At 40.1% G+C, this 17,627-nt stretch overlaps 1 protein-coding gene across 3 annotated transcripts in view; it reads left to right on the top strand.

Annotated features, from left to right (window-relative positions):
• The first annotated feature begins 453 nt into the window (after positions 1-453).
• Positions 454-17,627, top strand: part of COL6A2 (collagen type VI alpha 2 chain) — a 66,787-nt gene continuing 49,613 nt past the window's right edge. Inside the window, exons 1-5 of one of the 3 annotated variants that reach the window (XM_032212881.1) lie at positions 454-637; positions 8,733-8,852; positions 10,132-10,727; positions 14,104-14,124; positions 17,171-17,236. In XM_032212881.1, the coding sequence (XP_032068772.1) occupies positions 8,765-8,852; positions 10,132-10,727; positions 14,104-14,124; positions 17,171-17,236 (771 nt within the window). In that variant the 5' untranslated portion in view covers positions 454-637; positions 8,733-8,764. The remainder of the gene's footprint in view (positions 638-8,732; positions 8,853-10,131; positions 10,728-14,103; positions 14,125-17,170; positions 17,237-17,627) is intronic. The other 2 variants (XM_032212880.1, XM_032212879.1) reach the window with 2 other exon arrangements.

The following is a 17,627-nucleotide window of genomic DNA, read 5'->3' as shown; positions in this document are numbered from 1 at the left end:
TTGAAAATAGCAGTTAGGCTGCTGTTTTAAGTCTGAGGCTTCGTTTTGAGCAATTTTACAAAATCTCTCCCCCTCCCCCCGTAAGTTCAACGGGGGAGGGAGTCGGGGGGGTCGGAATTCTGTACAGTACAGACATAGCAGGAAGCAAGCACGTTAACGAGAGCAACATAACCGACTCTTTCACAAGCCTCTGTCATCCAAAGGCGGTCACTCCTCCTGTCGTGGCTTTGTAACTCACTCAAAAATTCAGCCCCCCTCCACCCCCGCCTGCCTTCATTCCCGTCCCACCAACTCCTGCTCTGAAGAAGGGAGATCCAGGAACTGCGCACCCCGCCCTTTCCCGATTGATGGACCCACAGCGCCACCTGGTGGATAACCGATAAGTGACTACGCTGCTCGGAGCTTTCTTTCAAGGGAAGACTCGAAGGAGGAGAATTAAGAAGTAGGCTGTTACTTTCCATCAGAAAAGTTACAGTATAGAGCTGAAAAAAGCGCCTCCTTCCCTTCACTCAAAAACGGAGAAACAGAAAGAAACCCTTTCTCCCTGAAGATGCAGACTCTCTCTTGAAACCAAAGGATAACAATCTTCATTTTACCCTTTTCACTCTAAAAGTGTATTGATCTCTGTGTTTTGCAGGTAAGCTCAATACAACTTTGTATTCCTGCCCATTTTGTGATTTTATCTTAATAATTATCAGAGGACAAGCAAGTTTAGAAACACTGTTGTTTATCAAGAGAAGCAAATTTTATTTCAGCACAAACAGATGGAAAATTTTGCTTGGATGTTCAGTTATAGGGAGGCAAAGCTAATCCTCTGTGGACCCTCGTTGCTTTCACAAAGCCTTTTTCTTAGCAAAAGGTGTTCTTATCCCTGCAGGAAAATGACTTCAGAAAACAATTGTACTCTTCTTTTAGCCACCAAAGCTGGGGGGTGGGAGTGTAACATAGAGTGGTAATTAATCAGAATATGTATTGTTTGTGGGGTCATATCAGCACAAATTATCATTGGGTTGTTTTTAAACACTTCTGGATTTTTTAAAACTTATCTCTGGTTTAACTCTGCTTAAGAAACAGTAGAATATTTGGTCTGTACTATTTGTGAGGACTTTTCATCTTCTAATAATCTAGGAATACAGTTAGATGCTGCAATGATTTTAACTTTTAAAAGCTGGCTAGTTTACTCTCCTTTAATCCTGCCATTCTGGATATATTTCTTTCACTGTGTCACAAAGTAAAATGCAAAATTCACTATTTTAAATTATGTCTTAATTCCAGATTTACGAGTTATACTCACTAGTGAGTTTGATTGGCAAATTGAAATTTCTGTGTGTGTATGTATCTAGAACTTGATAGAACAATAATTTTCTTACCAACACTGTTTGTCTGCCTGTTTTGTATCATTTGACACAAAAGTAGTAGCATCTTTAGCAAATAACATGCTTGGTTCTTGGTTTTGCTGCTTTAGAGTTCAGACCTTGGTCTCCTAAGCTTACAGAAGTTAGCCCAGCCCAGCCTTTTGCTTTGTGGAAGGAGGTGAATGCATAGCAGAACTTAATGCAGGGAGGAAGAACATTCTGAACAGTTACATATCAAGAATTTCTCTTCAGCTATTAGTTGAGAACATGTTTCTGTCCCAAACCAGCTCCTTTCACAAAGGTATCACCACAAGCAGCCATAGTGCCAGGAGAGGCCCAGTCTTTCATGGTTCTTTAGAAGGGACTCTGATCAGATCAATGTCTTGGATTGGATTGGATTGGATTGGAAAATGCTACTCTGCAGAATGATCTGGACGCTGCAAGGAAAGTTATATCCAGTTTTTAGTTAAGGTTGAATGTCATATGGTTCAAGAGAGCATTACTACAACAACATGAAGTATAGTGAGAAAATGCAAGCAAGGCAATCAGGATAGAAGAGAAGAGAAAAGAGAAAGGAAGAAAAGAATATTTTTTATAACAATGGTCAATGTTAGAGGAACTATTCAATGTCTCCTTTTGTTAAGAAAACAAAATCAAGACCAGCTGTTAATATGAAAACTTTAAAATATCTCAGCTCTGGGCACCTATAACAGCTTGTTGATACGTAATTACTATGCTTTTTGATCTGCAAAGAAATGTAATCTACTATAGCATACTGGGAAAGGTTGTTTGAAGTTCTACACATTTCTGAAATGTTGTGGGCCTCACTATTAAACATAGAGGAGAGCTAACTGTCCTATACAAACTGTTTTCCACACAATGCAATTTAGAGACCCAAACTACAGCTGGAAATCCTTGATTTGCCTGATTTGTTTAATCGTAAATATAAGCACTTTAAACCGAGAGTGTAGTGACTTTATTAAAATGGCTGCAGATTAGATCAGATTTGTAAGGGTAAAATATTACTTTCATTATCAGCTTATATTGCTCAGTTCTAAGGTTTATGAGACCTAAATTATGGGGAGAAGCCACAGCTCAGTATGCATCTTAGTATTTATTTCTGTTTGAAAAAGACTTCAGTTTTTGTCCGTTGCATTTTTTTAGTATCAGTGTTGGGAAAGAATTTTTATTTGCAATCTTGATTATTTTCCTTTCTTTTAAAATGTCTCTGCAAAATATTATTGATTATTGAACTGTAGAAGATTGTATTTATAATGTGTGAATATTATAGATCAGTGATGGCAAACCTTTTTTGACTTGGGTGCCAAAAGCACATGCATGGGTGCTATCATGTGTGCTATCATGTGTGCTCCCATGCTCACCCCCATAATTTAATGCACATCCCCCACTGTCCCGCGCATGCGCACATGGCTTGCTTGGGTAGGGTGAAAATGGAGGCCAGAAACGGCCCGTTTTCCAACTTCCAGTAGGTCCATTTTTCACCCTGCCCTGGCTCCAGGGGCTTTCTAGGAGTCTGGGGAGGGTGAAAACAGCCTCCGCTGCCCATTCAGAGGCCAAGAACGGCCTGTTTTCCAACTTCCGGTGGGCCCGGTAGATCTGTTTTTCACCCTCCCCAGGCTCCAGAGGCTTTCTAGGAGCCTGGGGAGGGTGAAAAACAGCCCAACACGCAAACTGGAAATTCAGGAACGGACTTCCAGGTTGTCCGTTGGGTTGTTTTTCTCCCTCCAGAGGTTTCCCTGAAGCCCCCGGAGGGAGAAAAATAGTCGAAAATCAAGGCCAAAAATTAGCTGGCCAGCGCACACATGTGCACTGGAGCTGACAGGGCAACACCTCGCGTGCCCTCAGAAATGGCTCCGCGTGCCACCTGTGGCACGCATGCCATAAGTTCACCATCAGAACCTATGGCATTGATATAGACCAAACCCGAGTTTCTAACAGGTAAACACTAAGGTGACCAGATGTCCCAATTTTGGCAGGACAGCCACGATTTATAACAATTTGTCCCATGTCCCGGGGTGTTTTTAAAAAGTCCCAATTTTCTGGCTTCATGTTGAAAGCCCAGTGGATTTGTTTAAGAAATCCTAACCGGGGCAAGACAAAAGACTCTCTCTCTCTGCCTCAGTACTTTCATTGAAGATAAAACGTTAAAGCAAGAAAACAGACCCCTCCGCCCATTTTACTTACTTTTATAAGAAAAGATGACCCAGTACCATAGAGCTCCAGGAAATAGTTTGGCTAAAGAAGTAGCGAGAGTTCCTTCCTGGATTTTCCAGAGGGGAGGGGCACAGAGGTTGGAGGTTGGCTCATGTGGGAAAAATGGTGAAATATGGTGGAAAAATATTTCCCTGGGACCATTTTCACCATTTTAATTTGCTCAGTTCTTTGTATTAACATCTACATCATTCTGGATTGACTTGGAGTGCCTGCCTGCTGGTAAGTGAGCTGGGGTTTTTTCTTTTATTTTTTAATGTATTTTAAAATAATATTTTATTTATTGTGCATAGGATTTTTAAAAATAGTTTTATTCTGTGTGGATTCTTTTTTTAAATTGTCTTAGACTATTTAAAGAAAGATTCTATCCAAAATAAATTGAAGTGAAATCATTTTTAAAAATTCTATGCATAATACTTTGAAATATATTGTGCATAGAATTTTTAAAAAATAGTTTTACTTCAATTTATTCTGTGTGGAATAGTTTGAAATGCTTTACTTCAATTTATTCTGTGTGGATTCTTTTTTTAAATTGTCTTAGACTATTTAAAAAAAGATTCTATCCAAAATACAAAATACCAGCTGCAGTTATTCACTTAAGAACTATGGCAAGAAAGGTGGTATAGTGACCAAAGTTACAATGGTATTGAAAAAGTGACTGATGACCATTTTTCACACTTAGCGACCATTTTCACATTTAGCGACCGTTGCAGCATCCTCATGGTCACGCGATCAAAATTTTGATGTTTGGCAATAGATTCTGGGGTCATGTAATTTCCTTTTGTGACTTTTTGACAAAGTCAAATGGGGAAACCAGATTCACTTATGTTACTAATTTATCAGCTGCAGTTATTCACTTAAGAACTGTGGTAAGAAAGGTGGTGTAGTGACCAAAGTTACAATGGCATTGAAAAAAGTGAATGATGACCATTTTTCACACTTAGCGACCGTTGCAGCATCCTCATGGTCACGCGATCAAAATTTTGATGTTTGGCAACAGATTCGTATTTATGATGGTTTCAGTGTCCTGGGGTCATGTAATTGCCTTTTGTGACCTTTTGACAAAGTCAAATGGGGAAACCAGATTCACTTATGTTACTAATTTATCAGCTGCAGTTATTCACTTAAGAACTGTGGCAAGAAAGGTGGTGTAGTGACCAAAGTTACAATGGCATTGAAAAAAGTGACTGATGACCATTTTTCACACTTAGCGACCATTTTCACACTTAGCGACCATTGCAGCATCCTCATGGTCACGTGGTCAAAATTTTGATGTTTGGCAACAGTTACAATTTATATTTGTAAATTGTAGTTATGTTGAAATAAAAAAAAATATTACAATACTATTTTTCCTTTGTATGAGAATTTTTGTTGCTCCATATAAAATTTTTAATCAAGCCGCCCTCCCCCCGGTCAAAGGTGTCCCTCTTTACCAATCTGAAAATCTGGTCACCTTAGTAAACACTCATTTATGACCTCATTATTTTTGTTACATAAAATACTTCAGGAACATTCAGTGCTTTTAGAAATCCAGATATAGATTCTAAAGTTATTTTTTCTTTAACGTAACTGACTGGGTGGAAGCCTAATCAACCTGTGAAATGCCTAATAACTGATGAAAACTGCATTTTTAAGCCTCCTGGAAAATATGTGGTTCCACCTCCTCTATCCTGGGTATCTACTCCTCTTTTAAAACAACCTTATGAGGTTGTTCTTAAACAGGATGCGGCCTGGGCAGTGATGCAGGGGTTGTGCCGTTGGAAGGTTCTGCTCATCTCCAGAGTTCATTGATGGTCTGGGGCAAGTCATTGGGCTGATTTTTGATGAGGCTGGGGCCACAGGGGAGTTGGGGAAATCCCTGGTTGTGTTTCAGTGTGAGCAGGGAGATTGCTTGCATGATGGGATGCTCTTCCAAACCAATGCCATTCCTCCATTAACATACAAAGGGCATTGCTCTTTGGGGAGGCGGGACTTTGTTTAATACTACTCATGGAAATAAGCCCTGCATGCTGAGATGGTACACATGCCAATGCCAATGAGTATATTACAATGTCAGTGAATCAGGTCAGATTCTCTCACTGCCATGTAGAACTTTTGTGGAGGTAGGTAAATGTAGACTCAATCATCCAGACCAAAAGCATGTAAAAGGTCATTTTGACTAAAGAAGTTACTTGGATGAGTAACAGAACATATACATTTAATAAACTTTGGTTCAGTTGCCACGATTTAACCTTTTACGTGCTTTTGGCCTGAATGATTTAGTCTACATTTACATATTGCATTTCATTTTGGGGAGAGCCCCCTGCAAGAGTTAGTTCATTCCAACGACTCTCTGACTCTATGCCTAACCAAAAATTGTCATTTTGACTGAAGATGTTACTTGGATGAGTAACAAGACATCTCAGTTTAATAAATATTGGTCCAGTTGCCATGATTTAACCTTTTACATGTTTTGTGTAGGTAGTATGACCCGGATTGTTGGGGGCAATATGCTGACTCTGTAAACTGTTTAGAAAGTGTGGTAAAGTGCTATGGAGTGGTATACGTATAAGTCTAAGTGCCGTTGTTATTGTTTGTACACTGAAAACACGACAGCTGGGATGAAAAATACCTTTATAGACCTACAGAGTCCCACAAATGTAGATCTTTAAACTTCTGCTGTGGTCTCTCTCAGAAAAGGTACAAAAGCATCATCTTAATATAGGACTTTGGATACTTTGCCCAACTATCCATATCTGCTATATCACAGAAAATTTCCCTTCTCCCAACTGCTGTTGAGAGAACTAACGCTACTCTGTAGTGATTATACGTTTTTTTCTCAGCATCTGTAACAAACCAGAGACACCAAAATGGTGAAATCCGTACCATGATGTCATCACACAAAATCTGCCATTATGTATTCAGCCATTTTGTGTGCACCCCAATGTTTCATGCAAAGCATATTTTGAATGAGGGCATCCTCATTTTATTTATTTTATTAGATATAGACTAGAAGCAAACTTAGTTTAATTTAGGATTAAGTAAGATACGGATAGCCCAATCATGCTAGTACTCTGGAAGGTTGTGAAAACTTGTCTCTTCCCCTAGGCACCAGGGCCAGGGTGTTGATGGAATTCTGGCATGGATATAGTTGTATTAGATATGGTGGGATTTTTAGAACCTTGGCCCACTTTTTTTATGGATTTGTGTAGTTTGGTTAATATTTTTATTTCTGTCACCATCCAGAAATCTCTCGGCAATGTGTAGCTTGTAAATGTTCACTAAATAAATAAGTATAAATAAAATAGTCCTTCCATCAGGCCACATTCATACTGGATTTGTACCAGAGAACTTCCACTAAAACCAAGGTATTCCCAAGACTGATGAAATAAATATCCTGATTTAAATTTTAGGTTAATAATAAGGCATCCCTTCCTCCATATTCATTCAATGAATGTTTCTTTTCTCATTTAATTATGATTTCCCATTAAAAGTGTATTTAAATTTATGGAACAAGGTCAATCAAGAATGGGGGAAAGAGAAAAATCTCTATGGTAGGAGATTTAAAATGAAGGGGATTCCATAAGGTGGTGCCACAGCAGAAAAAACTTGACTCCTGTGACCCACCAAATGTAGATCTCTAACTGATCCCAACAGCATACCTTCTTTATCAGATCTAGTAGGGCAGGCTGAGTTGGTCTCTCAGATAGCTTGATCCAATGCCATGAAAGACTTTAAAGGTCAAAACCAGTAACTTGAATTGGACTCAGAAGTAAACTGGCAGCCCATGCAGTTGGCAGAACAGAGATGTAACCTCTGCTGATCTACTGCATTCTGTACCAGTTGAAGTTTCTAGATACTCTCTTCAGAGTAAGCCGTGTAGAGTGTATCACAATAGTCCAATTTGGAGGTGACTAGGACACGAATGACTGTCAGCAGGGCTGTAGATCCAAGAATGGGTAAAACTGCCATGCAAAACAAAGCTATGTGAAAGACCTCCTAGTCATAGCTATCGCTTACTCATCAAGCAGGAGTTATGAGTCTAAGAGGACCCTCAGATTGTGCACTGATTCTGTCTGGAGCAGTGCAGTCCCATCTAGCATCAAAGAAGGAATCTGTGGGCTCCAAAATTCAAGGGCACTCAATCTTGCCAGAGTTCATCTGAAGCCTTTTGTTTCCCATATTCTCTAGACAGAGGGATAAGATATCCACATCATCATTGCTTAATTTACCAGAGATGGAGATATATAATTGGGTATCATCAGTGTACTGATAATACCTTACCCCAAGATGACAGATGAGTTCACCCACCCACCCTCATGTAGATGTTAAAAAAGAGAAAAGAAAGGATTGAACTCTGTGGCACCTTACATAGTAGGGGCTGAGGGCCAGACCTCTCTTCTCCAACATCACTGATTAGAGCAGACCCCAAAGGAAGAAGGACAAGCAACACAACACTCTGCTACCCACCCTCAATCCTCTGAGCTCTTCCAGAAGGACATCGTGATTGAAGGTGTCAAAAGCTTGAGAAGTCAAATAAGGCAAAGATAAATTACACTATCTCCATCCCACACATGCCAGAGGTCATCCAAAAGCATGAGCAATGTGTTTTCCATCTTATAACCAGATCTGAATCCTGACTGAAGAGGGTCCAGATAATCTGCTTCCTCTAAGGCCCTCTAAAGCGTTGCACAACCATTTTTCCTACCACCTTTCCCTGAAAAGAGAGGTTAGATCCTGAATGAAATTGTCCAGTATGCTGGTATCCAGTGATGGCTTCTTGAGGAGGGGGAAACGACCTCTCCAAGAGGTAAAGAACAACCCCCTTCTTCAAAGAAGAATTAATCATTGCAAGAACCCACTCATACAACATCTCCCTTAACTGCTTTAACTAGCTGAGAGCAGCATGGATCTAAAGAGCTGGTGGCTGAGCTTATAGGTTACTGAGGAGTCTCTCCTGCTTGAGCAGGGGGTTGAACTAGAAGATCCCAAGGTTCCTTCCAGCTCTATTCAGCTTTTGTCTGTCCAGCTTTTGTTGTCATATGAATTCTGCTGGACTAGGTGGACTAAAAATTTCACTCTGTGTAAGGGGCACTTTCTCAGCATCCAATACTTTGTGTCTTAGTCAATTAATTTTTTAAAACTTTTGTCCTGACTCTATTCTAGCAGCAGGTGAAGCAGACGGGAGAATTGTGGGGATGTTCTCACAAGCCTTTTTAGCTGTTCTGCTCTGCACAACTGTCGTCCCCCTCAATGCTCAAAATGATGAAGGAACTTCCTGTGCAGGTAAAAAACATACTTTCTCAATTTACTTTAGTTCTTTCTTTGTGGTTTTTCCTTCTGAAAATATGTAAAGACGTAAGTTTAATATAAGAAATAATTAAAAATCTTATAGTGAAGATGTTCTATTATTACAATCCATGTCCAAAATCATATATTTGAATATCTAGGATTCTGCAGTACTTTGAGTCTGAAGGCAAAGTGGTGTTATCAATAATACAGTGTACTCATATATCTCTAATTCTTTAAAGTAGCTACATTTTTTTCTAGAATTCTGTGACTGTCATCTGCAGCAGCCATAAAACCCCAGTGAAAATGGTACAGACTCACACACATACAGACACACATACACATACTTCGGCTGGAGCTTATGCATTTGTGTTATCTCTCAGTTTTAAAAGGTGGGGAAAATGCAGAAAAGCACTACCAAAAAAATATCATTGTTCCAATATTGGAGGTGCTGCCATAAGGAAGACGGGGTCAACCTATTCTCCAAATCACCTGAAGGCAGGACAAGAATCAATGGGTGGAAACTAATCAAGGAGACAACCAACTTAGAACTAAGGAGAAATTTCTTGACAGTTAGAACAATTAATCAGTGGAACAACTTGTCTTCAGAAGTTGTGGATACTCCAACACTGGAAGTTTTTAATAAGAGATTGGTGCATCGCATGTTTGATACAATGGCAAAAGGGCAGGATTTGCATCATGATGTGGCTGAATGTCATATTAATGCAGTTTGAGTATGCTTCAGACACTGTGGATCCCTGCTTAAAAAGGGGGGCATCACATCTAGGAATTTTGGTTTAATAAATACAGTAAATATTTGCTTAAGGATGACTATGTTTCTGATAATTCTGTTAATTCCCGAGGTTTATTTATGTGATTACGTTAGGCTGGGAAACTATATTGACCAAAGCTGTCATTTATGGTACTCACTGTCTGTAAATTTAGATTAGCCACATTGGTTTAAGGGATGCATGTTCTAAATGGAAATAAATAAGGCTCATGCAATATTCTATATGTTATATATTGATGCTACCCTGTAATGGAGATCAGAATGATAATCTCTTCTGGGGGAAAGTGGTTTGGGAAAAAGGGCAGGAGATACCTCATGTCTTTATGAAGCTATAAGAGTCAATTCAGGAACTGATCCTTAACTCAGCTACTGCACCATGGGAATGAAAAACTACACAAACTCCAAGGGTTTCATTCCCCAAAAGCCTCTAGATGGGTGTGTATCTAGTCTTCTTACCACATTCTTTCTCTTTTTCTTTTTTTACAGATAAAACTGAGTGTCCTATCACGGTGTACTTTGTCATTGACACATCTGAGAGCATTGCCCTTCAGACTGACCCTATTGAGAGTTTAGTGAACCATAGCAAGAAGTTTGTTGCTCAATTCGTTAATAAGCTGGCCAATGAGGTCTACCAACAACAAATATCCATAAATTGGCAAATTGGGGGACTTCATTTTTCAGATATAGTGGTAATCTTTAGTTCTATAACCCAAGACAAGGTGCTATTCAATGATAGGTTGGCAAAAATCCGTTACATTGGTCGGGGCACTTTCACAGATTGTGCTCTCTCCAACATGACAGCTCAGATGCCTCTCAATCCGCAAGGGACAAATTATGCCATTGTGATCACTGATGGCCATGTGACAGGGAGTCCCTGTGGAGGGATGAAGCAGCAAGCTGATCGAGCACGAGATGCAGAGATCAAGCTCTTTGCAGTGGCCCCCAGCCAGAAAATCTATGAGCAAGGTCTCCAGGAAATTGCCAGCCTTCCACATGAACTTTTTAGGAACAACTATGCCACTCTAAAGAAAGGCAGTGTTGATGAAGATACTGAGACCATGGATAAAATCATCCAAGTTATGGTAAGAATTGATACCTAAGAATTGTGTTAGAACATTGTTTTACTGGATCATTGGGTAGCTTGACTGTCTAATAAGGTGGGAGTTGCATGGTGTGGTTTTCTAAAAACCAAGCACTAGTTGGCTTAATTTGCATGAAAATATTTCAGGCCATCATTAGAAACAAAATATTATAGAGAAGAAATGAACACGAATAATCCCAAAGGACATTATTCCTATTCCTGCTACCTGGAAAGATCTCTAAGGAGGCATTTCCTATGAAGGATTCCAGGTCCTGCTCCAGCATTCAAAATGATGCTTGACTTTGTTCTTAGATAATCCCCCCCCCCAAAAAAAAATGAAGTGGCCACCCCAGATTTTGTGCATAAACTCTGCCCAAAATTCCTTTTGTTTTTCCAAACTCTGACTATAATCTCCTTGAGGAAAATGAGCAGGTAGCTCTCCCTACTTCTCAGAAGTAGAAGAAATGGCATTTCAAATATCTTTATAATTGTTGAAGGAAAGCCATTGGCTATCATGGTTTCAACATGTTCGTTCTGGTTCTTTCCAGATCTGTGATTCTAATAGTAGTGTCTGTTGTTTCTAGGCTGTTTACAAATGATTGCAACCAATAGGTGGAATATTGTGCAGATTTTTGACCAAAATAAAGATTTATTGTCCGATTGTTGTGCATCACTTCCAGCAATCTTATATGTACACCATATAATGGTATAGAGAGAGAACACTTGGTTGCTTTAGTTTCCAATAGATTTTTCCAGTGGATTTTTTAATCTGTCTTGAAAGCATCATATATGGATTTACACTGTTGCCATGTGTATTGATGTCTTCCCATTTCTCTTTTCTTCCCCATAAACCTACTGCCTCAAGCACTGTAGGAAATATTTTGCTTAAAAAATGGGTTCTTTCTATCTTTACAAAGTCGTACCTTAGAAGCCTTCTAAGGCCATCAGCTTTGTTCTCTTACGAGAACTAAGTCATGTGGCCAGGTTCTGCCAAATGGAGTAAAATGTGGGCTTTCCTCTTTTTCTGTTAGGAATATTTCTAATATTGTGGATTAATTTTACTGCAAATACATTTCATGAAGAGAGACCTCACTTCCTATTGAAGGTGATCCAAGTTGGGCAGTTCAATTGGAACCAGAACCAGAACTTATCAATAGATTGGAAAAAGTTCAAAGCATCTTTTCTGCACTGAAATCACATTTCTCAGACTCTAGTATTCAATTGTTTAAAAATTATGGAATAGAAGCCAATCATATACTCCTTAGTATTTATCTTTTTATCCTTTGTATCCTTTTATAGCTGGATGTGATGCCCCCTTCTAATATAAGATAAAAGCATATAATTAGGGAAAGGTTCTTCACAGCACTCGCACTAGAGGGGGGATGGAGAGAGAGCGAGAGCGCTATCAGAGGGATAGTTAGCCTCACACCAGTGGTGGGTTTCTACCGGTTTGGACTGGTTCGGCCAAACCGGCAGTAGCTTGGCAGCCTGGGTCACTGGAACGGGCAGAGACCCAGGTTGTACTATGCATGTGCGCAAGCATGCATCAAGCATAAGCTCACACACCGCGTCCCTGAGCGAACAGGCAGTAGTCTCTGCTGGAACCCACCCCTGCCTCACACAGATCTAAAAATTTCATTTTTTAATATTTAAATAAATGTCATGGAATAATACTAGATATTACTATAAACCTGTACAAAGTTAAAATAATATAAATAATATAATCAATTTATACTTAACACCATGTATGAATATGCTTAATTTGATACAACCAATTATGTCTATCATGGGAACAATACAAATCAAGCAAAAGCACCTGATAGGATTTAAGCATAAACACATAAGATTGGAAGGAACTCTGGAGGTCTTCTAGGCCAACCTCCTACCCAGGGCAAGAATCCTCAAACCATCCCAGAAAATTAGCTGCCCGACCTTAGTTTGATGGTACACCTGCAGTTCTAAAAGTCAGGCTACTCCGCTCCTCAATAGTTCTCACTGGCAGGAAATTCCTCTTTATTTCAAGTTTGGCTCTCTCTTTGTAAAGTTTACATCCTTTGGTCCTTGGGATGTTGCAAAGAACAAATCTACCAACTTTTCTCTGTGAGAGCCCTTCAACTATTGAAACACTGTTATTATGCCTTTCCTTAGCCTTCCCTTATTTAGGCTAATCATACACAGTTCTTCTAAATTCTTCATAAATTTAGCTCCTAAGCCTCTCACCACCTTTCTTGCTGTTCTCTGTACTCTTTCCACATCCTCAGCCTCTTTCTTGCATTATGTTGACCAAAACTGGACAGTACTCCAAATGTTGAAGAGTACTTGGCCTAAGACAGAACACTGAATTATTTCCCTCATTCCTCCCTCCCTTGTATAGAAATAGACCCATTAAGGACTAGGAATTGAAGAGAGTTGTTCAACCAATTGCAAAACCATCTGGTAGTGGGACCATCCTTGTGACATTGTTCATTTTATCAAGTAGGAATTTGTGGTCAACATTAAGTAAGTGCCTTACTTACAATTTAAGTATGGTATATTATACCCATAACATTCCCAATTATCGTAGTACTGTAGTGTGTTTCCTGGGCATCTTAGCTATTTGTTTGGCATTTTATCTATAGCTTCTGCCTGATGGGTTGGCCTGTTCCAGTATCATTGTTTCTTTTCTCCTTAGTATTAACTTAGATGCTTTCAGAAGGATTTTTACCTTGGTGTCATAAATTTCCATATAGATATAGTAATTCTTTATGAATAATGTGACTTCTATCCTCCCTTTCATTGGATCTGCTTCGTTTGAACAAATCATAACCTTCCATTCCTAAGTCCCATCCCACCAAGAATAAGTAATACTAGCAATGTCATATTTTCCTCCTGCTTTGTACCAGGATTTTAATTTCTCTCTGTTTGTTCCCATGCTCTGCACACCGCTGTACAGGTATTTTGAGCCCTTTAGTATTGCCCTGCAAAGTCTGCCACAGACTAAAAGTCCAGGATCAAATCTTGGACTTCTTTCACAAAATTATGTCTGCTTCTAAAATCCAGTTTTGAAAGCATTAGGATTTCCATGTCAACGGCAAAATGAAAAATCTGAAGCCTGAGGTTTGATCGCAAGTAGGATCAAGCAGGAAAAACAAAGTTAAGCAGAATACCAGTCATTATTGCTAAAATAGCCCTACTCCATCTGTTTTGTTTGATAATTCAGGAATTCTCACAAGCCATAAAATCTGCATATCTCCCTTAAAATGGGATGAGAAAAACCAAACTTTGCATGGAGTATATTGGTGGAACATGCTTAACCAGACAGATTCAAAAGAAAGAGCTATGCTGGTTTCTTTTTTCAGTTTTATAATTTTCTTTTATTTTTGTTCATTCCCTGACAGAAACATGATGCCTTTGCAAAGGTAAGTGTACAATTTGTGTCCATACAACAATATTATGAATAGGGACTTTTGGAAGCTATACTCAGCTGCAGGTTTCGAATCAGTGCCAACTGTGCATTCTGTTTAGAACAGCAGTTCTCAACCTGTGGGTCACGACACCTTTGGGGGTCGAATGACTTTTTCACAGGGGTCGCCGAGGAGCCTCCCGTGGAGAGGCTGGCAAGAAGTCGGCCCAAAGGGAAGGAGCAGCTCGGGTTCCCCACGCAGCGGAAGGAGAAGTGCCAGAAGACTGATGGGCTTCCCAGCAGGCCAGTCTGGCCAGCCTCCCATGCGGGCGCTTTTTCAGCGACTGTTCCTGCCTGGGAGCTCCTACGGGGCGCATGCCTTCACTGGAGTTGAGCTGCATTGCTTCCCCCCCCCCCCCGAGCCGGCTCTGCTTAGTTCCACCAGGATCTGAGGGGGAGACTGTTAACTGGAAACTTAACAGAGAAGAAGGGAAGGGAGACCAGACTGGGGACGTGGGAGGGGGAGGAGGGGGTTACTGGTTGGAAGTCTGTGAGGTGGGATCACCACGCATGCGGCCGGAGGTGGAAAGAACAAAACCTTGCGCCAGTAAGTAGGGGCTTCTGCTGCTCTTCTCGCTGAAGGTGGCCGAGCAACCAAGATCAGAGTGTGCATGTGTGTGTGTATATATGTGAGAGTGGGGGGTGGGGGGAAAGTAGGAGCCGGAATGGCGGCAAGGAGGGGGAAAAGAGAGACATGCGCAGCACAGAGGACGCTGGGAAAGCAGGTTGCTCTGAGTGATGAATGTTGATGAGCAGAGCTACAGAAGCCAAGAGGTACCATTGAGGCATAAAACAAGGCAGGGAAAATAAAATAAAATAAAATAAAGGAATGTGGGATGCGCATACTCTGAGATTTCCTACCCATGCTACAGTGGTCAGCAAACCGCGGCTCATGAGGGCCCCTCTTTGGCCCCTCTCCTGTGGCTCCCTGCTGACCCAATCAGCAGGGAGTCACTGCACAATGAGGTGAGTAACTGGGTATGCAGCGCAGGGGAACCACGCTGTGCAGGAGACTCGTCAGCGCCAGACTCAGGTCAGTGTGAGCCGCGGACCCCTTTATGTTGGCCCAGGAAGGAGGGGAATGGGGAGCAGCAGCAGCAGCTGGTTGGGTGCAGGGAGGGAAGAGCTCCAGTTCTCCTGTGCTGCACAGGGCTCTCCTTGTGCAGGGCTCTGGAACTCTTCCCTCTCTGCATCCAGAGATGGCTGCTCCGGCTCTTTCCTGAGCCAACACAAAGGGGACAGCGGCTGACACTGACCTGAGTCTGGCAATGAGTCTCCTGTGCAGCGTGGCTCTCCTGCGTAGCGCAGCCAGCTACTCACTTCTCAGTGGTGGCAGTGGAAGGAGTCGCTGTCCCTGCTGCTGTGATTCTGGCCCAGGAAGGTATTTTGCTTGCATGTGCAAGAAAGAGATGAAAGAAAAAAGGGGAGAAAGAGAGAGAGAGAAATGAAAGAGAGCTGGAAGGAGAGAATGGGAGAGAGGGAAAATGGAAACAAATTAGAGGGAGAAGGGGGAGAGGGAGAAATAAATGAAAGAGAGCTGCAGGGAGAGAATGAGAGAGAGAGAAAAGAGAGGAAAACAAATCAGGGGGAAAGAAAGGAGAAAGAAAGAAAGAAAAAGAAAAAAGAAAGAAAGAAACTAACTTTCTCAGACCTATGATGAAAGCAATGGCAAGCTAAATCTCTTGCCAAGAAAACTGCAAAAGGCACAAATTGGATCTGATATTTTTTAAAGAAAATAACAGAGATGGCAAAAAATGCATCTGAAAATAAGATCATTTATAATTTTGGATAACGTATTATATTGTCAAACTCAAAAGAAATCAAAATATATATCCTATTGCTATTAGTATAATCTTGCCAGCTTCTATCAACTTAGAGTTCACTATGAAAAGATTACAGAGAAGCAATTTCCCACAATTAATAATTTTATTTTGGATTTGCTATCGTATTCAATGAGAAAGAAAGAAAAAGAAAGAGGGAAAGGGAAGGAAAGAGAGAAAGAAAAGGAGAAGAGAAAGGGAGAGGAAAAATAGAGAAAAACAGAAATGTGAGGGAGGGGAGAAAAGAGAGAGAGACCCTATTCCCACAGAAAATACTGAGCCATGAAACCTAGGTAGGCATGTCTGGGGGGGGGGGATGTCATGTGACTGGGTGATGTTGAGTTGGCCACACCCACCCAGGTTTTGTGGCTCCCGGTGTTTTCTTTTCTGTGGGAAACGGATCCAAATGCCTCTTCGAGTGTTTAAGATTGCCGATCCCTGTGCTTCAAGACAAAATTTCATTTATTTGTAATTAGAAATAAATATTTTAAAATATATAATTACATATTATTTTTGTGATTAATCACTGCTTTAATTATGTTCAATTTATAACAATAAAAATACATCCTGCATATCAGATATTTACATTACGATTCATAACAGTAGCAAAATTACAGTTACATAGTAGCAATGAAAATAATTTTATGGTTGAGGGTCATCACAACATGAGGAACTGTATTAAAGGGTCACGGCATTAGGAAGGTTGAGAACCACTGGTTTAGAAGAAGACCCCTTCTGGTGCAGTGAGACTTCTTTCTCCGAAAATAAATTCTGCGCTGATTTGAAGTGTCATAGAAATCTATCCAATCCAGCTTAATTCTTTTATGGATTTGTCTTCAGAAATACTAACAAAGGGATAGAGTACAAAATATGCAGAAATTGAATTATTTTTCTATTGCAAAATCGTTAGAACAGGATGTGCAATTCACATATCCAGACTCACAAGTGCATGACATCGGATTAGACAGCCTTCCTTCAAGAAATATTATAAAAGGGGAGTAGAAAAGATGCTTTTATGGAATTATGGAATTATTTAGTGAGGCTGATTAAACTTGGTGGTCCTCCTTGTAAATATAACTTTGCCCCACTTTTCCCCACAACTCCAAGATATCATTGAAGAGGAGGGACAGAAAGCATATAATTCATTATGAAATCTTCACTTATATTTTCTTTTTCTTTTAGTGCTATAAAATGAGCTGCCTTGAAATTCAAGGTCCACGTGGTCCAAAGGGATTTCAAGGACAAAAGGTAAAGATATAAGGGCAAAGGGGACAATAAATATGTAAGAAGACAGAACAGATTGTGTATTATACAATACAAGGTTTTCAACAGAAATCCCACATTAATGGCTCAAAAATACCAAAGATTCAATTTCAAAAGTGTGACTATCATGCATCCATGGGTTGTAGCTTTGGGGAAACGAAGTGATGTAATGCTTCAGTCTACACAGTAATCACATTTCATTAATAATTCAGCACAGTCACTTATCTTTAGACCATGTATATACAGATTAACCTGAATTGTGTTTCCTAAAAATTGCAGAGAAAAATACATTTGGTTTTTTAAAATATATATTCCCTTAACATCAGCCTTTTTATGAATCTGATATATGACACAAAGATGTACGATTCTGTATAAA

Source organism: Thamnophis elegans, chromosome 3, assembly GCF_009769535.1.
Source record: "Thamnophis elegans isolate rThaEle1 chromosome 3, rThaEle1.pri, whole genome shotgun sequence".
Classification (NCBI taxonomy): Eukaryota; Metazoa; Chordata; class Lepidosauria; order Squamata; family Colubridae; genus Thamnophis; species Thamnophis elegans.
The sequence above is the reverse complement of the archived record's forward strand: the minus strand, read 5'-3'. Positions and strand labels throughout refer to the sequence as shown.